This window comes from Oncorhynchus clarkii, chromosome 4 (genome assembly GCF_045791955.1).
Source record: "Oncorhynchus clarkii lewisi isolate Uvic-CL-2024 chromosome 4, UVic_Ocla_1.0, whole genome shotgun sequence".
NCBI classification, from domain to species: domain Eukaryota; kingdom Metazoa; phylum Chordata; class Actinopteri; order Salmoniformes; family Salmonidae; genus Oncorhynchus; species Oncorhynchus clarkii.
The window spans coordinates 18,811,112-18,833,330 of record NC_092150.1 but is presented as its reverse complement, the minus strand read 5'-3'; the positions used below and the strand labels follow the sequence as shown (position 1 = coordinate 18,833,330).

Genomic DNA, 22,219 nt, shown 5'->3' with positions numbered 1-22,219 from the left:
TGCATCACCGCTTGGTATGTCAACTGCTCGGCATCTGACCACAAGGGGCTACAGAGTGTAGTGCGAACGGCCCAGTACATCACTGGGGCAAAGCTTCCTGCCATTCAGGACCTATATAATAGGCGGTGTCAGAGGAAAGCCCATAAAATTGTCAGAGACTCCAGTTACCCAAGTTATAGACTGTTTTCTCTGCTACCGCACTGTAAGCGGTACCGGAGCACCAAGTCTAGGAGCAAAAGTCTCCTCAAAAGCTTCTACCCCAATTGACCCCCCCTTGTACACTGCTGCTACTCGCTGTTTGTTTGTTACCTATGCGTAGTCACTTCGTACACTTACATGTACAGATTACCTCAACTTGCCTGTACCCCTGCACACTGACTCGGGACCGGTGCCCCCTGTATATAGCCTTGTTATTGTTATTCTTATTGTGTTACTTTTTATTATTACGTTTTATTTTAGCCTACTTGGTAAATATTTTCTTCTTCTTGAACTACACTGTTGGTTAAGGGCTTGTAAGTAAGCATTTCATGGTAAAGTCTACACTTGTTGTATTCGGCGCATGTGGCAAATAAAGTTTGATTTGATTTGATTAGGTGGGCTATGGCGGCACTTGAATTTGGGTCGGCATTTTGACAATTGGCTGCCACTCTCCGGCGCCAATGATCGGCTACTACACCGCCTGCGGCAACCCAGCCACCAGCTCATAGCGTTGCTGCAGTTCCCACCCCTAACCCATTCCCACTATCCTTGGTAGCTATGGTGATGTGTGTGTTTATATCGGATTTTCCAATTGTGAAACATTAATAAAAATGAATCTGCCATTTAAATGATTGTAAATTTTTTGTGTGTGTGTGACGAAGACGATTAGTGATTATGGCAGTAGCCTAACCTAGCCTGTTAACGTTAGCTAGCTACTACTGGTGGATATCATGTTAGCTATAAGTAATCTATAGAGATTTGAAACAATTTGCTACCATGTCTAAGAGACATGTCTAAGAGACGAATATAAAAAAAAACTATGAGAAAAGAGGCACAATCTCTAAACCAAAGAAATTCGCTGATGAAATGTATCCACGCGGAACAATGTCCATCAGCCGGTGTGGAGAATGACAAGCCTACAAGGACAGGCCATTCATTCGCCAGAACAACAAGCCCCTGTTCGCTTGGGAAAACCGGAGGAGTCAGAGCCATGCACTTCCACCTATGATGACAGCTCTCTGGCTGGACAAGAACAGGTGGTCGCACCAGGCCAAGCCACACCTCCAAACAATGCTGGGGAATACCCTACTATCTTGGACCCAGACTCAGATTCGTCACTCCCCGTCCCAAATGGCAGTGGTGGTGCTGCTGCTAAATCCGACTCCCAGACAAAAAACATAAAAGATCCCGGAGAGTGGCCAAAATATATGAATGGATCTTTACAGGATATGTTAGTGCAGGCTGGGCCACATCAGGATAATGAGGGGAATTTCCAAAGCAATGAGGGGCAACGAAAGTTTTCAGTGGCCCACGACAATAGGAGGATGGCAGGGGGGCGCAGATTTTTGTCTCTCCTAGGGCGACAGAACGTTCAGGGCCAGCCCTGATAGTGTCGCCATAATATTTGAATTGTGGAAGTTTGATCATAATCATTAGGATATTTAACGATCCGCAGTAGAGGTCTATGCCCACCAACCTTCAGATGTGAGCTAAACAGTGCACTATGGATGAGAAAGTTAACTTATCATTTCCAAAAGTTTAGGTCAGTTGTATGCAGTTTTGCCATCTATTAAGAGCAGGGGTTACATTAAATAGGCACAATATTTTTCTACTGATGATTTGGCAATATTCAATTCATACACACACAACATATAAATAAAAGCAATCACTGTGAAAGTTGATAGGTTACATGTAGGCCCTTCCTATATAGGCTATGTGCAGCACTTTGTTCAATTTATTGAATCAGTTATTGTTTTCTTGCTCAAACACCTGTCAAACTCAGACATTGCTCTCAAAACACAGTGATGTCGTTTCACACGGGACTAGCTTAATCAGAGGACCTTGGAGTTGAGAAGCTCCTGACTGCATTTTGCAGTTCGGGCCGGGCTCAATGACGGGCCGCCCCCAGGTGGTGAGGGTAGGCAACAACATCTCCACCCCGCTGATCCTCAACACTGGGGCCCCACAAGGGTGCGTTCTGAGCCCTCACCTGTACTCCCTGTTCACCCACGATTGCGTGGCCACGCACGCCTCCAACTCAATCATCAAGTTTGCGGACGACACAACAGTGGTAGGCTTGATTACCAACATCGACGAGACGGCCTACAGGGAGGAGGTGAGGGCCCTCGGAGTGTGGTGTCAGGAAAATAACCTCACACTCAACATCAACAAAACTAAGGAGATGATTGTGGACTTCAGGAAACAGCAGAGGGAACACCCCCCTATCCACATCGATGGAACAGTAGTGGAGAGGGTAGCAAGTTTTAAGTTCCTCGGCATACACATCACAGACAAACTGAATTGGTCCACTCACACAGACAGCAGCGTGAAGAAGGCGCAGCAGCGCCTCTTCAACCTCAGGAGGCTGAAGAAATTCGGTTTGTCACCAAAAGCACTCACAAACTTCTACAGATGCACAATCGAGAGCATCCTGGCGGGCTGTATCACCGCCTGGTACGGCAACTGCTCCGCCCACAACCGTAAGGCTCTCCAGAGGGTAGTGAGGTCTGCACAACGCATCACCGGGGGCAAACTACCTGCCCTCCAGGACACCTACACCACCCGATGTTACAGGAAGGCCATAAAGATCATCAAGGACATCAACCACCCGAGCCACTGCCTGTTCACCCCGCTATCATCCAGAAGGCGAGGTCAGTACAGGTGCATCAAAGCTGGGACCGAGAGACTGAAAAACAGCTTCTATCTCAAGGCCATCAGACTGTTAAACAGCCACCACTAACATTGAGTGGCTGCTGCCAACACACTGACACTGACACTGACTCAACTCCAGCCACTTTAATAATGGGAATTGATGGGAAATGATGTAAATATATCACTAGCCACTTTAAACAATGCTACCTTATATAATGTTACTGTACTCTATATCATCGACTGCATCCTTATGTAATACATGTATCACTAGCCACTTTAACTATGCCACTTTGTTTACATACTCACCTCATGTATATACTGTACTCGATACCATCTACTGTATCCTGCCTATGCTGCTCTGTACCATCACTCATTCATATATCCTTATGTACATATTCTTTATCCCCTTACACTGTGTATAAGACAGTAGTTTTGGTATTGTTAGTTAGATTACTTGTTGGTTATTACTGCATTGTCGGAACTAGAAGCACAAGCATTTCGCTACACTCGCATTAACATCTGCTAACCATGTGTATGTGACAAATAAAATTTGATTTGATTTGATTTGAATGTGGGCTGAGTCAAACGGCGGGCCGGGCTCAATGTGGGTGGAGTCAAACGCATTTAACCCAAACTCTTCCCGTCTCCTTCAAGGTCACCCAAGTTGAGGTAAACGTCGAAGGTATCAACGTCAACGAAAGAAAATCTTAATCGAACCTAACCTATATGGATACAAATATAAACCATGGAAGTAAGTGAGACTGTCATCATGCATAATGTACTTTGTAATATTCATGTTATATACCAGTGCAGTGGTATATTTTTATATGACCAACTACCGCACCGATGTTAGCATAGCGTTATTAGCACCCTTTTGCATGTGGGCTAGCTAATTGCTTACAATGAGGGAATCTTATTTGGGCAAATTTGCCTACTTGAGCAGTAAGCCTAGGTTTACAGTAAAGTTATGTAATCGATTTGTTCATTGATTTTCTGTGTTTCTTCAATGTATGGCTTGTTGTGTTTGGTTGGCTCTAAATGCGTATTGTTAATGCCATTCCCTTAGTTACACATAGCGAGTCTACACGGCCTACACATATTAAATACAATAATGAAATCACCTGGTTCCAACATACATGGCAAGTCAAGAAAAATCATTGTAACTTGTCCACACTGCAAACTTAAGTTAAATAAGAAAAACTTCAAAACATATTTACGAAGAAAGCCTACACATTGCTTTGAAACAGTGTCCAAGGAAAGGTTTTTGGCATGTGAGTGCATTGATGTGAGAAATGGTGTATTTGCATTCGAAAAATACATTTTCTGATCCAGCAACACCCATACATGTTGTGAAAAATACTTGGGCTAATTCAGTTCCAACTGTGTTCAAAACTGTTATGCATGCTGGAGTATAAAATGCTGTTGAATTGTACATTTTCTTCACTTTCACATACACTGTGTTCACAGAAACATTGCTCAGATCTTGTTCCCTGGACCTTGGAGGACTTTTGGTGGGGATGATGTTCAGGTTGGATATTCCTTTATATGATTCCACTGAACTGTACCATTTGATTGTCATTCCTGTATTGAAAATGGTACCTTGTTCACACCACAGGGCCTACCAAAGCAAGGTTTCTCAAACAACTGTGGGGTGTTTGTTTTGATGGTAATATGCTATTCAGTATATTATACTAGTCCTATTTTCTGTTATTTTCTGTTATTCTTGAGGGACTGTCTTTTACATCCTGAAATATATTCCTGGGCGGAGTGGTATTATTATTATTTACTATTATTATTGTTATCATAACTATCAAACTTAACAACCTATTCTTTCTTAACTTACAGTATGCCCTGTACATTTCAATGGAAGCACAGTGTGATTTCACTGAGGTATGTATAAATTATGAATTTCTCATCACTAGTGGATATAATTGTTCTTTGGGATCCCCGAATGTGTGATTTTCTTTTTCAAAGGAAAACATGCAGCAAATTAGACGAGGGTGGTGCCTAGTTCTCCTGCAGAACTTTCCCATGCCGTAAGTATTGAACATTATAAAACCTTTCATTTGCATCCTTAAAATCACTTGTTTCACTGTAGCCAGACTGATCTGAAAATATATGTTCATATTGAATGTATGTAATATGTGTCATTCACTCACTAAGGTCTGAAGAAGTGAGGTTGAAAGATGGAAAAAGGCGTGGCGAAAACAAAACACACTACAGGTAGGAGGTGTCATATGATGAGTGGTATAGTCTTAAACCAATGTTTAAAGACTTAACCCCCCCTCTCATATGATGAGTGGTATAGTCTTTAACCAATGTTTAAAGACTTTAACCCCCCCTCTCATAAGATGAGTGGTATAGTCTTAAACCAATGTTTAAAGACTTAAACCCCCCCTCTCATATGATGAGTGGTATAGTCTTAAACCAATGTTTAAAGACTTAAACCCCCCCTCTCATATGATGAGTGGTATAGTCTTAAACCAATGTTTAAAGACTTAAACCCACCCCTCTCATATGATGAGTGGTATAGTCTTAAACCAATGTTTAAAGACTTAAACCCACCCCTCTCATATGATGAGTGGCATAGTTGATTGATACATGGCAAGATATAAGTTGTGATGACTTGTTGAGAAGTTATAGATATCACTGAAAACCCCTTTAGTAATAGTGGCTTTTGTTTGCATGGTGGTATTGTGAAAGTGGGGTGTAAATTTGACTTGATCATCAGGCACTACTCTTAATATTTATTCTTCCTTTTTCTTCAAGGAAGCAGATGTTCTTCTAAGGGACACCCTAGAGGCAGCAAGGTGGTGCGAACTCCAAACATTTTAAGGAACTGTTTCCCTCCCTAGTGTAATTGGGATGAAAGGGGAAGACCGCATTACAATACTTAAAGAACTATGGTTGTATGATGGCCTGGATGAAGAGGAAAATATTCTCCTCAAGGAACCATTCCTGTTACAGACAAATTATGAGATGATCTATGTGGAGGCAGTTGACAACAAGAAAATGACTGTCTGCCTCTTGAGGAGCAGGAGTGAAGCCATTTTTGAGGAGTGGTCAAACCTTGTTTTTGTCTGCTGTGTTAATTGTTTTAATTGTTAATTGTGTTGTTTAGTATAGATGATGTAAAGTCACCCGAGTCTCTGATCTCTGTACTGGAGCTGGTATAACTTCATGTACAAAACACATTCAGCTTGTCAGTATGTCTATATGGTATAGTCTGTCTCCATTCTCATGAACAAAGTAAATAGCATTATAAATCAGGATAGGTAGTAACTGTATATCTGTATATATGCTCAATTAAATAATATAATGACAATGTTATAATATTTATTAACACAATTTTAACACTACATGACATACATCTGTTGTTCGCTGCAACAATATCAGTAGCTTGTCTCAAATATAGCATGAAGCAAAAAGTGTTACAACTCATCTGCTGGTACCACTTTATATAATATTTCTTACATCTTCAAAAATGAAATACGTTTGTGTTCAACGTGTGCCTTGCGCAAACGTGTGTTTGAATTCAGTGTGTGACTGTCAAACCTGATGGACACAAAGTGGGCGGGGTCAAACATGGGCGGGGTCAAACGTCTGACCCCGCCCACATTGACCACGGCCCCGAATTGCACACTCTAAATATTAAGAATAGTGCCTGATGATCAAGTCAAATTTACACCCCACTTTCACAATACCACCATGCAAACAAAAGCCACTATTACTAAAGGGGTTTTCAGTGATATCTATACTTGTTGGAGTTTTCCAAAAAACAGTAGGTTATTCTAGCTGGAATTGTTACTCTCCTGTCATGCAAAAAAATACTTCCATGGCAGATTCGGACGTGACTAAAATTACAGATGTGGACTTTTGTGCTCGTACACATAATTACATTGCACGACCACCCCCAGTAAAACGAATCCCTTAGATTAGGGCTATATACTATTTTTTGTTACATTCAGGCATTTGACAACGAATATTCATGATTGTAGGACAAAAGAAGCACGACAAATGGTCATTGACATTAACTCAACGAGCAAACCAATGGAAAAATCTAAAGTCTAATATTGTAGAAATAACTCACCATGTGTACAGCTGTCAAAATCAGAAGGTGGGGGCGGGGCGCCACGCATTTAGCTTGTTTTGCCCACGCGCGGCTTCACCAATCCCGGCTAAGAGAGGGACGGTTTGAGTTTAAAATTTGCCGACACACTGCAGATGACAATTTGTTTTGTGTTTATAAAAATCTAGCCAGCTTTCGCTTGTCAAAACAGACAGCTATCTGAGAATACAAAAACGTATCCAGAATATTGTGTTATATACTTCTGTTCGATTAAACATGTCGAAGAAACAAATTTACTACTCTGACAAGTACACAGATGAAGCATTTGAGTACAGGTAAATTAGGTTGAAGTTGTAACGTTAGCTACTACTGTAATACTGTTAACATGCTTGCTTACTAGCTAACGTTAACTTGCTTTGCTACGGAACGCAAGTTCACCCAACTCCCCTGGTTGGTTAACTAGCCAACGTTAGCTTTAGCCATAATACTGTATTTGGCAGAATAATATTAATACTGTTATTATATTTGTTGGCTGGCAACTGAAGGCTGCAGGATTAATTTGTTTAGTGGGCTAGCGAACTGTATCATGTGACTTTGTTAACGACCGCTAACGTAAGCTAATACTATCAGCTGGTGTTGCCACAACATGTTCAAAGTTATATGGCCTACTGGTGCTAGCTAGCTAACGTTACATCTACTAGTAAAGTACTTTCTAGTTAGTGACGTTAACTAGATAGCTACGTTAACTTGGTGAATTCAATGTCCCTTTCCTACACAGGCATGTTATGCTCCCGAAACAGTTATCAAAGCTGGTGCCCACTTCTCACTTGATGACAGAAGATGAATGGAGGGGTCTGGGGGTGCAGCAGAGCCAGGGCTGGATCCACTACATGATCCACAAGCCAGGTGAGCTATTGACCGAAAGTTAGCAATCCAGTCTCAACAAGGACTAACGAGGACTAACGTTTCATACAAAAAACATTTTCTAAAGCTTTTACTTATGTCTCAAGTCTTCTCGTGACTGGTTATGAAACGGTACATCAGGAATTCCTGCTTTTCTGACATCCTCTTTCATACATAATTTAAATTTACTAGCTAGCTTTCTATTCTAGGCCATATATTGTATTGCCTATTACATTACTTTGCCCCACACCAATGACCTATTTTCCCCAATCTTCAATGTTGTCCTGATCACATCCCTACATATGCAAAGCCATTGTTATGCCATCTGCATGTTTGAAAATAATAGCCATCTCTACTAGCTTGAAGTCAGTACTGAATTAGCTACTTTTTGTTTTACATCTAGAGCCGCATATATTGCTTTTCCGAAGACCTCTTCCAAAGGATTGAGTGGAAATCATCTTCAACATCCCTGAAAGCCACCTTAGTTGAATTGTATGGTCTTTGTTGACTTAACAAGATGTACATCTCTCCATGTGTTTTGGTGTATAGAATAGACCCTTAAAGTTTATTTTTTATTTTTTTAAATCCCTCCCCAAAATGTTGGAGGTATGATAGAAGCAGACTTGAGTGCTGGAAGGCTCGGCCCCCACTACCAGATGATAAGCAGTTCTGCTTTTATTGGTACATGGCAACAATGTGGATATGGAATTTCTCATTCATTAGACTTTACAGAGCTTGAATAACACTTGCTACACTTTTATTGATGTTTACTTACTTATCAATATGTTGGGTTAATGAACAGTGGTCAAATAGACTTTTCTTTCTTGAATGTGGAATATTTTATTCAAAATAAATAATTTTGCATGTTCTGAAAATGTTTTTTATTTTGTCTGCTTTCCTCTGTGTATATATATATTTGTATCAGACAGTATACATTTGGACTGAATAGTCACATTTTTGTTAATTCTAAACAACACTTGTTGCAGGACAGAACGTAAATAAAATATATTTCTTTACTTTCTGTGTGGAAGTTTATGTGTTGTGTATCTAAATGTCTTTCATTTCATATTTAATATTAAGCCAGCACAGCAGTAGAAATGGTTCTCTATTGTCATCTCAAGTTCTTTGTTTTGCAGATGAATCCAACCTAGTCCCATATGACAGAGGAACATAGTTGTGAGAAGTGCTTTTCAGTCAGCTACATTGACCACCAGTGGGGTGACAAACTCAGAGTGTCTGATGCCCAGAGAGAAGGCAGGAGCCCGGGGCTTGTGGACAGTCACCTTCTCAGGATTATGAGTTCCAGGGCCAGGCTTCAGAGTGGCATCGTTGGGAAAGCCATGGCGACCTAGCATGGAGAAAGCTGGTTGCCTGGGCAGGTAGACACTTGGATCTGTACTGTTGTATCTACCAGGGCCTGGGGTCTTGGCCAGGTCTTCTGAGGGACCCCCTAATTTGCAGTGCCCTGACATGGTGTAGCTGGCACTGGCTGGCTTGGTGGGAACCTGGGGGCCCATGAGAGCAGGGAGACAGTACTTGTTGGGGGCAGGGACTGAGTCGATGGTACGGTAGCGAGTGCGGGAGCCCATAGTGTAGGATGGGGGTCTGCGCTGGGTGTTGCATGGAGGAGCATTCTCAGGGCTGTATGCCCCAGGTCCAGGAGTCTGGAAAAGCCCTGCTAGTGGGAAAGCTGTATTTAGCTTTGGCTTTATGTGAACAAGCAAGATTCATAAGTGGAATGCAGTAGATTCATTGTCAATTTAGAGTGTATGCATATTTGTGGAGTGTTCATGAAATTCAGTTGCAACAGCTGACAGCAGAAGGCAAGGCTTGAGCTGTCACATCCAGAGTCTTGTTGCCATACTGCTGTAAGTGGCTTACAAACTGCCACACACAAGGTCCCTGTGTAATTAACGTCTCTTAAGAAAATCAACATTTTCACGTCTAGTAATGAGCTTTTGGTATTTGACCATATAAAAACAGTATTTTAATACAACTTTATAGGCACATTAAAACATGATCAGCTCTGAATTGAAAGTGTATTTACCTGAAGTTGGTGGGAACTTACTTGATGATCCTCTCACTCTGCCCAACATGGAGTATGCGGGGTTGCCATCCCTGCCGAAACGGGTGATTTTTGCATCAATGTAATACCGAGGCCCAGGACTGGAGTCAACACCGTACACTGCACAACCAAACAAGAGAAACAATCAAATAACTGACATACAATACTGGTTAGAGCGTTGGGCCAGTAACTGAAAGTTTGCTGGATCGAATCCCAGAGCTGACAAGGTCAAAATCTGTTGTTCTGCCCCTGAGCAAGGCAGTTAATCCACTGTTCCCCGGGCGCCAAAGACATGGATGTCAATTATGGCAGCCCCTCGCACCTCTCTGATTCAGATCGGTTGGGTTAAATACGGAAGACACATTTCAGGTGAATGCATTCATTTCTACTGACTAGGTATCCCCCTTTCCCTACTGTAGTAAGTTTGCCAGTATCCTAAGGACAGTGTCACATTTGGCTGATAAGTTGTATACTGTACTGTAGTAACAGCGTCCACAACTAGTGACAGGTATTTGTGGTGTTGTTTCCCCCCAGTGGCTTTACAGTTACATTACAACATTCAATATTCCCTTTCATGATCAACTAATACTAGTTGAGGTAGTTTTCCATTGACCATTAGAGTAGTGTGTCATGTTCAAATCTTGGGGGCTCTTTAGTGACTGTTGTAGCACTCACAGTTGTTGCTCATTCTGCCGTGGAAGGAGTAAGCAGGGCTGGTTGGCTTGGTGAAGTCATGGCCGATGAAACCAATAGTTGGTGGCAGAGCGTAACGCCCCGGTCCTGGCCCTGTGGGGTAGATATTTAACACAATAGGTTGAGGACCTGTGTGTACACATGGAAGGATTTGGGCTACTTCACACATATTACATTATATACATTATGGTGTAGTGATGAATAAGCTGAAAAGGTTCATAAAGACGTGCCTGAGGATATAAACGACATATTTACATCTGGCTGGTGCAAATTAGACATGCTAGATCATCCAAACAGCTGACTTTCACAGCCAGAGACAGTGCGGCACTAAGATACAACCTGGGAAATGACTTTTTTGGAAAGTTTAATTTTTTGTTGTTGCACCAGCTCTCTTGCACTAGCTCTATGCACACTCTACCAACACATTACACTGACACTCCACCAACACACATAATATACACTCACACAAAACACACACTTTCATGTTATTTTATTGTGGTACTATTGCCTTATTTAGCCTTTTTTAAAACCTTTTTAACTGCATTGTTGGGAAATGGCTCGTTAGTAAGCATTTCATGGTAAAGTCTACACCAGATGTATTCGGTGCATGTCCTTTTTCATTTTGATTTGACATTACATCAGCATTCACATTGTCAGATGCCTGTGCACACTGCACAAGCAAAGTTACTAATGCGAGTCCTGGCAAGTCCAAGCTCTGAGAAACAATCAACTCCTCCAGTCAGTGTCCCCTCTCTGACAGGATAATGCATTCAATTATTAGCTAGACATGTTACATTTACTCAATTCAGAATAGATGAGTGATATATCTGTATTGAATAAGTACCGCAAAGGTTGTTCCATTCAGGAAGCTCACCTTTCTCTCTGCCAGCAATGATGGGGCGCTTTTTCACCTCCTCCCCCATGGTCAAATAAATGTATGGTCCTACAAGTCGTCCTACAAAAACATCTTCCAAATCATTACACAATGAATTCAATCAATAATAAGAGGGAATTTGACAATACAGTATGTACAAAAACACAGGTAGGAAGCATACTACTGTAAATGTGGACACAAACAGGCTCCAGCAATGCATTATAGCCAGCAGGTTCCTCTCTCCTCCGTGTGGTAGAGGTGATCTTCTGTGTCAGATGAATTCAAGCTCTCCACTCAGCAGCATGGCCCTCCTTTATCCATCCATCATCTCCCAAGTCCTGAGTGAAATTCAGTTTGGAGTTTGCCTATTCAGTCATGCATACCTTAACAGCCTGCGCAGTTACACATTCCAAAATAAGAACCACTACCATCAAAGACCCATAAACATTTAGCCTATTGGTTAGAAAAGCCCCTTAAAGGACCAAATGTTGGATCTCACACCAACTGTGTCCAACTAGTCCATCATCTCAGCCAGTTAAATAGTAGCTCAGCCAGAGGAGCTCAATCCCTGGTGCTTAGAAACCATGTCATTACTTGGATTCACTCTAATGTAACAATATCTCCACAGAGCAATCCATGAAACCAAGATCCCCTCTCCCGCCTTTCTCTTTTCACTCTCTGTTCATCGCAGCGTGGAGGCAGAATATCACACTTCAACCATGCATGCAGTTGCCAGGGAGACGTTCCAGGATATTCAGTCTCAGCAACCAGGTCTCCCGCATCGCTCGGTCAGCGAAGCGAGTGTTCTCTCTCTGTCCCTACAGTACCTTCCCCATTCATACAACAGACCTTCCTCTCATACTGTACAGATCCCATTCACACTGTATATCAGAACTAACAGTGTCCCTTACAGAGACCAGCAAAGCAATGGAGTGAACAAATATTCTCCTTCTTGACATAGTGCAGTATATGGTAATACACTGAAAGCGAGAAAGACTATGCATATCATAAGACATGTAAGACACGTTATCTGACAGTTTTCCACCACCACTCCTGTAGTTTGATCATAGGACTCATTGCCCTCTCAATAACCTCTACATTGAAACGACATATCCATGGGCTGTTTGGAACGTAGTCATTTTAAAACAGCAGCAGAAGAACACACTAAAAGTTGCCAGAAGCTATACGGTAACTGACAATGTCGACAAGTGCCTTAACCATGGTCTGCCGAAAACAAACATTAAACATTTACAGGCTCTAACTCTCTCCTGGCTGCTGTTTAGGTAACCTGAGTGAGTTGTTAACAGGGACAAACACACGTTAGCCCCGCTGCACACAGCCATGCCAGGGGTCACAGTCACAGAGGGCATTCTGAAGGGCCACAGTGTTTGACAGTAACACAGCTCATTGCTTACAGGATGACAGGAAATTCTCCTCAGGCTAAACTACAGTTGCAAAGGAAATGGACCAACACAACTCCTTAATCACCAGGTCTGCTCCTCGTTTCCTATGTAACATATAGGCTAAACATATAGGGAATAGAGTTACTGCTACCCGGGGAGAGATAGTAGCATGAAAAGTTAACTGCAAACAGAGACATGGATTGTATACAAAGTTTATTATTTTTCAAAAGCAATTGTATTGGAAATGGATATGGGGTTACACTGGTTTAAATATGGTAAATGTACAGCAATTCCAAACCTTTATTCTTGTTTTAGGATATCAAGAGTCAAAATTTAACAAAACAAAATAGCTTATGCACTGTACAATCAAATCCCTGTGTGTTCAACAGTAAGGAGTCAGCTATACCTAAATATGACTTATTATGTGGAGATATTGCTAGCTTGGTAAAATATCTAGAATTATTGAGCTTATCTTAACCTCCAGTTTAAGGCTGCAGAAATGCAGTCTCGATCTTTAGCAGGTTAAACACCAAATAAGTATATAAAGATATCAACTGTACACCTCAGTGTTTGAGCTAAGGCTTCCTCTGAATAAGAATAATAGGTGCATCACATCTGGTTATTTTTGATGAATTAAATGAAGATATTGGTGTAGGTGACAGGACAAGAAGGCAATAGGGGGCAGCATTGGAACAAATAAAACAAAAGCACTAGCTACAAATAAATACCACAGATAGAAAAAACAACAAAACATTTGTTTTAACTCAGGTGTAATTACAAACATAAATACTTGATTAGAGATGACATAAAAACATTAAGGCACTACAGTGAATATCAAAGACGCTATGGTGTCAACTGGTGTCTAGGAGTTATACAAGAGAGAAAAACAAAGAGGGCTAGAGGGGGACTAGCTTAGTAACACACACACACACACACACACACACACACACACACACACACACACACACACACACACACACACACACACACACACACACACACACACACACACACACACACTGCAGTCCCCACTCTTCCTTCTCTCTCCACTCACTAACATATTCACAGACAATGTACAATTTGGAGATCTGGCTGGTGATGCTGTCAGGGGCAGTTTCTGTGGAGGAGAGGAGAGCAGGACACTTAATAAGATCTCTGATAAGGTTCTTCATTGCAATCAGATAGATAGGTACAGATATGCTATCTTTGATGTAGAGGTATCTGAATACACTTTGTTATTAGAGTGGATATAAACTGACACAGGTTTGAGGTTACAAAGTCACAGTTGAGTTAATTTCAAGCCCTATTCACATTACCACAGTGTTAATGGTTCAAACCACAGGAGGTTGGTGGCAACTTAATTGGGGAGGATGGGCTCGTGGTAATGATTGGGGCAGAATCAATGGAATCGTATCAAATACAACAAACATGTGATTGATGCCATTCCATTAGCACCGTTCTGAACATTATTATTAGCCACTCTTCCCTCAGCAGCCTCCTGTGGTTCAAACTCAGTGTTGTTGTTCATAGAGACAGAGAGGTGAGAGGGCCGTACCATCGCTCAGGGGGGTCCTTTGTGTCTAGTGTGGGTAACTGGATATCTGATGGACTCTCCTGCTCTCCCCCCTGCTCCCCTGCCTCCAGCTCCAAATGGTCCTCTCCCTCTGCAGGGAAGGGTTCTGGGTCATACTCATAGGAGTAGTAGGACACCTCAGCCATGGAACCCTGCTCTTCCTCGCCTACAGCACAAGAAAGAGGAACAGAGAGAGAGAGAGTGACAGTGAGAGAGACAGAGAGAGATGGAGGGCAGGTGGGATGGTGAGAAATATCCTTAGAAATAAGATGAGACAATTGTTCACAACAATTATTTTTATGAGAACACTAACATTGGCTGAAAAGTCAAGGGGCATAACAATATGTTTCCACTGAGAGTATCTACCAAAATAGTTAATTGTACAAGGTGACCAGTAGGGGTCACTATGTCCTAATGTTCAGCCTCATGTAAAGCACTGCATGCACACTGCTCCTTTTGGAAATCATACATTGCAGATGAATACACACAATACACTCCATTTAATTTCATCAAAACAAGTGTGTTTTGTTGAATTAATCATGCCCTCAGCTCTGATGCCATTTCACCACTAAGGGACATGTCCACAGAGAAACTGATTCCAAAGCCTCAATGTTTTTACTAAAGCTGTTGAGAATGCTGTCAGATTCTTGGCACACAAAATCACATCCATCACATTCTACCTAACCTAATGCTCAGTGGAGCTCAGCTCAACAACATTTATTAGCTCAGAAATACACAGCTGTTCATTGAGTGTAATAATCTGGTATGATACATGTTTTCTGTATGTGTGTACCGCAGTCCAGTTTTAATGGCATTCCTGTGGTGAGGTCTTTTCCACTGTGAAGCATCAGTCTTTGTACTGAGGAGACCTTTGACCTTTGTGGAACTCCATTACAGCTACAGTGAGCTGCAGGCAGGGAACAAGTCAGCGCAGGCATAGGCCACATCAAATACACACACGCACGGAAGTACACACGCATCGACGTGAGCCTACCCTACCACAGCCACGACTCCTGCTACAAACCAACATAAAGAGTGATACATCTTACCGGGAGTTCTGTAACAGCAAGTTATTTAAGCATGACATCTACGTGAACCCTGTGGTGGAGCAACAAATATCCCCTTCAAGCAAATTACTCTTTCATCTACACCTCCAACTCTTCTACAACACGGATTTTTAAATGTATTTTATTTCACCTTTATTTAACCAGGTAGGCCAGTTGAGAACAAGTTCTCATTTACAACTGCGATCAAACTCTTTATACTTATTTGTATATATCCAGACAAGCAAGAAGAAGCCGACGCATGGTGGTGGACCTCACAGTGGGTATAGGTTATAGCAAACTATTGGAGGCAGTCTGTATGTGGATGTTCTCAGAGCTGGAGTAATCTCCAATCCCTCATACAATACAGATCCATGGATGTATGCAGATAGACATATTTACAGTGGGCACTAGAGGTCTGGTCTTCATCTGTCAGACTTGTATACAGTGTCTCAGAGAGGGAACGGAGCAGAGCAGTGCATGAACCTCCTCACATGCCTGCACGTCAACGCCAGAGGTGAACTCTCCAGCTCTTGCCTTTGACTGGCACTCACACACACACACAGACTTCACACTCCTCACATATACACACTCCTGCAGCCGGGAACAGCTGGCGACCAATGAGAGATGGGAAGATAGGGGTTAGTGCGGGGGTATAGAGGGGAGAAGAGGTGTGTGTTTTACCATGCACTGTATTTACCTGTGTGTATAGGCACAGGAGTTTGCTCATGTTCCTCGCCTGTTGTGTTCTCTCTGTCCTCCGTGGTGGATTCCACTGTGTGAACAGACACAACACAATCACAACAAGCCAATGTTACACAGACCAGGTACTGTACAGTTAGGGTAAAAGCATTATATACTTTCCCGTATTTCCTATGTGGGTGCTTATTTCCTAACCAGACATACACAAACAATGAGAGGAAGGTCTAAATATGGATCCGGTCCTTTGATAATCTACTGTAAACTTGGCGCAGGCAGCCTCGTTTTCCCACACAGGTTTTGGTATGTGCTTTTTCCCAATCCACTCCACAACAAGAAGGCTCCTTTGTTGTTGGTTTGTGCGTCAGAAAGGAATGTGACAGGATTTTCAAAGGCCTGGACAAAAGCACTCTGTCATTTGGGGTTCCCTGTAATATAGTAGCGCTGGGCAGAGGGGGGAGAGAAGCTCTCCTCACAAACTTCACCCAGCAATCAGCCTGCACCTGAACAGCTGTTACCACAGCCACAGCCACAGCCACACACACACACACACACACACACACACACACACACACACACACACACACACACACACACACACACACACACACACACACACACACACACACACACACACACACACACACACACACACACCTCACTCTTTCTACTCCTACTTGCTTGTGTGCGTGTGCATGTGTGTGCATGTGTGAGAGAGTATGTGCACGTGCAAGTTGGGCTACCCTGCACTCTCTTCTCAGCACGTCCTCTCTTCAATTACTCAAAGGGTGTTTCTCATAATCAAAACATTTTGGAGACATTTTTTCAGTGGATGTAATGTTTGACTATGAAGTATATCGTGTTTTTAGCTCTTCAAGGTGTGGTAGCTGACCGATAAATCAGAGCCACATGTGACCCTGGCTGGCAGAGACACTGGGAGGGGTTCAGAGCCTGGCATGCTAGTGTTAGGAGCAGCCAGTGGGTGTGGTGGCACAGCTGTAGCAGCTTTCATTTCAATAATTCAGGGGATGAATTGACATCAAACTCATGAATTGATTAATTGGCCATTACTGTCATTGAGGATTTTTCAACTCATTAACTGAATTTCAAATGGAATGGAGCCCATCCCTAGTAGAGTAGTCTTACTCTGAGGACACTGGGACATGGGCATTTGTTCTATGAGGGTCCCGTTGCGGCATGCGAAGACCTCCATCTGACACTGGTTCTGGTAGAGATGTCCGTCTGAGCCACACACAGGCTCTCCGTCATAGCCACAGTCCCTGTAGCAGGTGCAACGCTCAAACTGCTCCTCCTCCAGACAGCCAAACACCTTGTTACATTGGTTCCCCTGGACAAAGCCTGGGTCAAAGGAAAAACACCGGACAGGAGAAATTATATATTTTTCAACTTTGGGGATCTTGAACTTTTGCTTTTTTCTAACAATGTGTATCAACATTGTGTGACTTTAGTAGTGGAATGCAACCATAATTACTTCATAGTAAAATACACAGGACAAAAAAAATATATTCCAAACATGGGTCAGGCAAATAAAGAGATGACATCTTTCATAGGAGGGAAAGTGTTAGGCGAGAGAGAGAAAAAGATTATGTGTGTGAGAGGATGTGTGTTGATGAGCGCTGTTCCCCAGGGTCTGGGCATGGCCTTGGTTCCAGCTGCACGGGGGTCCCAGCCCCTCAACTTCTCTCTCTCTCAGCCAAGCCAGCAAAACACAGAATCAACACAAACAGGGTCATCCACCCGTCACCACGGTGACAGGGGCAAACTTTGCCATTTGTTGTAGCAACATCGGTCCCCGCTAATGAGAGTGTGTGTATGTGTCGCTGAAACGGAAACACTCGGCACGATGACAACCAGGGCCAGTGGGCATTCCTGTGTGGGCCTGCTTTTCTGTTTCTTCTCTTCCCAACATCGGCCCGTGCCAATAACAGTTTAGGCACGACACACAAGCTCTTAGAAGTCAAGGGACAGGAAATGGAGGTTTACAGAGGAGCCCCGTCAGAAACAAGTCACACCTTCACTTGCTCTCTCTCTCTCACTGTTTCATTAGCTGGGCTAAATGGGGACTAACACAAAGAGAATGTGGTAGTTCCGTTAATGGACATACAGTAGAGTGTTGTAACTTTTACCTATCCACTGATTGGTTGAGCTCTCCACCTCGTTGCACGTGGTGCCGTCACACAGCTTGCGGGCCAGGGGACTGCTCTCGCTCACATTGTAAAAGCGGGTGGCTTCAAATGCTGTATAGCGAGAGAGAGACAGGAACACACAGCTTTGTAGGAGTAGTGGACAAGTCTCTCCACAAAACAACTCTGTACTTGCATTTTAAACCACAGACCAGAGAATTCCAATTTCCTCTGAGAGAAGGCTGTCAGTTAATCATTGTGAAGACGAAGGAGGGTTTTCTTGCTCGCAAAGTGAGGTGCTGTTAAAAATATTCATCACGTCAGAGGCACACCTGGTTCGTAGTAGTCGTACACCTTGACCGGAACAGGCGCTGTCTTGCCCATTATGTACTCCCTGACAGCCTGGAAGGCCACACATGTCATACACTGACTGGAGATCTGCGTTGTGGGACAAGCACAGAGACAGGGCAAACATGTAAAACAGTTAGAACTGATCACAGTACAGTACACCACAGATTACAATTGTGATATACCGGTATGGCTAACTTACCTCATCAAAGTAGAAGAGGACCTTCCTTCCATCCACTTCGTACCTCTTCAGACCAACCCTCTTGTCCAGCAGCAGCTTTATGATAGGAAAAGGGGGATGAACTACTCAAGAGTCCGACTCAATGCTAAGCTTTTCTGTTGTCTCACTGATGGCCAGTGAGAATTCTGGTGACCTTTCAGTCCAGTTGTAGGTAGGTCAAGCCAAGCCTGTTTACAAGCCAAAGGGAGGGAGCCAGCTTCCAATAACAGTACCTGTGTCGACTGTCTACGAGGGAGTTTCTGTTTACTGCCTAAGGGGATAGGTGTTGTGGGAAGTATGGTTGGAGGGGGGGGGGGGGGGGGGGGGGGGTGTAATTCCTCCCACAGGGCTCTCTAAAAGGTGGCAGTCCTACGGACAGATTAAGTTTATGAGGTGCTCAGCCTGAGCTGGCGCCACTGGGACACACACACACACACAGAGGGAGAGAGAGCTTGATAGTGTGTGTGTGTGTGTGTGTGTGTGTGTGTGTGTGTGTGTGTGTGTGTAAGTAGGCTGTGTGTTGGCCGTGTTGTTTTCTCTCTTGACAATAACTATAATTATAGTAACAACTTGAAATGTATTCCATTCACTTTCTCTGAGCACTTAAAGTAACATAAAGTAGGTAGCATAGTGTGAAAGGCATTTTGCTCCATTCAGCTCAGCTCATTTTATGGATAAAAAGAGCAATAGAGGCCAAAGTATGTTGTGTAAGGATTCCAAGTAACATCTATGAAAACAACAAGACATGACTGCATAAGCGAGGCTCCGTCTCATGATGTGAGGAATGCTGCTGGTCAGGGCAGCCAGGCAGTCGTACAGCAGGGAGGCGAGCAGGGCTGGCTCTGTAAACGGAGCTTGTAAGCCACTTCAATATACAGGTCAGCACCGACTCCCTCAAGTCTCAGGGAGATAGTGTGTGTGTGTGTGTGAGTGGGTGTAAATCTGTCCCCCCAGGGAGGTAGGTCTTTACGAAGGTGGATAGTTTGATTTTGGGGCCCATAACTCTGCAGAAATGAGGGAGACAAGTGTTTTGAAGAGGGCCTGGGGAGGTGACTTCAACTAACCTCTCACCCCCCTCTCTAAGATGTCTGCCATGCGTCCCTGGGTCCCTCTCCCCTGGCTCTCAGAGTGGGGTAGTTGGAATAAACAATGGCAACCCCCAGTGGCCCAGCCCTTCCCTGGTGGCTGGGTAATAGCCCCAGAGAGGGTCTGTGAGGGTTTGTGCTGGCTCCTTGTGGAGCCCCATAGAAACAGTAACATCACTGGGCCAGAGCTGGCCCTCATCCAGACACTGCAGTAAAAATACCCTCTCAATAGTGATTACCCCACTGCTGTATAAACAAACACACACACACCCAGTCACACACACACACACAGTGCACAATTCCCAGTAACATTCAGCATGACCCCTGTGTTTACAAGAGAAGCAGAGCGGATACTCAGTACAGTGGCACAAATGTTTTGTCTATATCTGCCAAGAGTAGCAGCACAATGGCAGAGCCATTCAATGTCCTCCTCCGTTAATAAACACACGTCCACAAACACCTCTCTGAGACAGGGGAAGAAGCATGAGCAGCATAGGGGACTGAGCAAAACAGAAGGGGACTGATCAATTCCACACCACACCTCTGAAATGGCCTTCAGATGTGAGCCGTGTCTGTCTTTGTCTTTTTTTGGGGGGGGGGGGGGGGGGGGGGTTGTTTTATTGTCACATACACAGTGAAATGTGTTGTATTAGGATCAGCCATAGTAGTACAGCAAATTTGTGTTAAGTACCTTGCTCAAGGGCACATCTACAGACTGTCGGAATTCGCACAAGTGACCTTTCGGTTACTGGCCCAACGCTCTAACCGCTATGCTACATGCCGTCTATCTGTATGACATTGTAATGTGAGTGTATGTTTATGTCCTACCCTCTCCAAACTTTCCACATCGGCACGGAAACCTGACAGCAGAGGGACCTCCAAGACAGCCATGTTGGAAGAACCTGTGTGGAGCCACCTGAAGAGAGAAAAATGCTAAGAGAGTTAGATGCTAAGCTAAATGCTAGTGGAACTAGGCCAACCACCAGGCTAAACGCTAGCAGAACTAGGCCAAATGCCAGGATAAATGCTAGCAGAAATAGACCAACTACCAGGCTAGATGCTAGCAGATCTGGACCAACTACCAGGCTAGATGCTAGCAGAACTAGGCCAACTACCAGGCTAAATGCTAGTTAGGCTAAAAGGCTGCTGCAGTCTCTGCAGTACCTGGCGCAGGCTTCCAGGGTGATACGGTAGTCTAGGTCGTCTTGGTGGGCTGCGGGGTCTTCATCGTCGGTGGCAGCCCGGCGTTTGCGGCTCAGCTCCGAGCGGTTGTCGGAACGGGATCGCGAGCGAGGGCTGGCGTGGCGGGGGGAGGGCGGGGCTGGCGGGTGGCGCTCCTGCCTGGGCTCTTTCAGGTCCACCTTAAGCTGGAAGGCTGGCTTGGCCACGGGGTCAGGCACGTTGTAGGATACATCAATCTGAGGCGAGAACACAAGCAGAGCTTGGAGAGAGAATTTATTCCCGATTCCGGAGGTAATAGAAAGTGCAGAGAACCTATGTTGTAGAGCAAACCCATTGAGTGTGGAAGCTAGTACACGCACACGCAAGCACGCGCTCCTGCACATAGGTATGCATGTACACACACACTCTCTCTTTAATCATGCCTATCTTGTCATCTCATTACAGCCCAGGTGCTCCAGGCCTCAGGCAATAGCAGACTGGCGAGAGGGATGTGCTGAGGGAGGGAGAGGTGTGAAAGCTGGAAAAGTGGTGTATGTGTAGAGGTTTGCAGGAATGTGTGGAGTGAGAAGGGGGACAGAGATAGGCTGAACCCTCTAATTCTCCCATTTCTCCCTCTCTCCCCTCCCAGAGAACCTGAGCCCTAGGACCATGCCTTAGGACTACCTGGCCTGACGACTTCTCGCTGTCGCTGTCCCCAGTCCACCTGGTTGTGCTGCTGATCCACTTTCTGCTGTTTTGCCTGCGGCTATGGAACCCTGACCTGTTCACCGGACCTGCTACCTTATCCTGGACCTGCTGTTTCGACTCTCTCTCTCTCACCTGCTGTCTCGACCTCAATGTTCGGCTATGAAAAAGCCAACTGACATTTACTCCTGAGGTGCTGCCCTGTTGCACCCTCTATCACCCCTGTGATTATTATTTGACCCTACTGGTCATCTGTGAACATTTGAACATCTTGAAGAACGATCTAGCCTTAATGGCCATGTACTCTTATAATCTCCACCGGCACAGCCAGAATAGGACTGCCCCCCCCCCCCCCCCCCTCAGAGCCTGGTTCATCTCTAGGTT

At 44.0% G+C, this 22,219-nt stretch overlaps 3 protein-coding genes across 3 annotated transcripts in view; 1 reads left to right on the top strand and 2 right to left on the bottom strand.

The window, feature by feature from the left end:
* Window positions 1–7,042: 7,042 nt before the first annotated feature.
* LOC139407606 (CDC28 protein kinase regulatory subunit 2) lies at window positions 7,043–8,810 on the top strand. Its single transcript, XM_071151432.1, has 3 exons — window positions 7,043–7,254; window positions 7,698–7,825; window positions 8,226–8,810. The coding sequence occupies exons 1-3, from the start codon at window positions 7,196–7,198 to the stop codon at window positions 8,267–8,269; spliced, it is 231 nt and encodes a 76-aa protein (XP_071007533.1). The 5' UTR covers window positions 7,043–7,195; the 3' UTR covers window positions 8,270–8,810.
* A 99-nt stretch (window positions 8,811–8,909) lies between these two features.
* LOC139407604 (CIMAP1 family member D) lies at window positions 8,910–11,749 on the bottom strand. Its single transcript, XM_071151430.1, has 5 exons — window positions 11,636–11,749; window positions 11,455–11,535; window positions 10,563–10,673; window positions 9,870–10,007; window positions 8,910–9,497 (listed from the first exon to the last, which is right to left on the bottom strand). Exons 2-5 carry the CDS (start codon window positions 11,501–11,503, stop codon window positions 9,013–9,015), a joined length of 783 nt encoding a protein of 260 aa, XP_071007531.1. The 5' UTR covers window positions 11,504–11,535; window positions 11,636–11,749; the 3' UTR covers window positions 8,910–9,012.
* Window positions 11,750–13,053: 1,304 nt separating this feature from the next.
* The window catches only part of LOC139406541 (C3 and PZP-like alpha-2-macroglobulin domain-containing protein 8), a 53,554-nt gene continuing 44,388 nt past the window's right edge, over window positions 13,054–22,219 (bottom strand). The window contains exons 35-43 of the mRNA XM_071149231.1: window positions 21,134–21,387; window positions 20,798–20,885; window positions 18,867–18,941; window positions 18,649–18,754; window positions 18,320–18,430; window positions 17,319–17,531; window positions 16,174–16,248; window positions 14,413–14,596; window positions 13,054–13,974 (exon numbers count right to left, since the gene is read on the bottom strand). Coding sequence (XP_071005332.1) covers window position 13,974; window positions 14,413–14,596; window positions 16,174–16,248; window positions 17,319–17,531; window positions 18,320–18,430; window positions 18,649–18,754; window positions 18,867–18,941; window positions 20,798–20,885; window positions 21,134–21,387 — 1,107 coding nt within the window. The 3' untranslated portion in view covers window positions 13,054–13,973. The remainder of the gene's footprint in view (window positions 13,975–14,412; window positions 14,597–16,173; window positions 16,249–17,318; window positions 17,532–18,319; window positions 18,431–18,648; window positions 18,755–18,866; window positions 18,942–20,797; window positions 20,886–21,133; window positions 21,388–22,219) is intronic.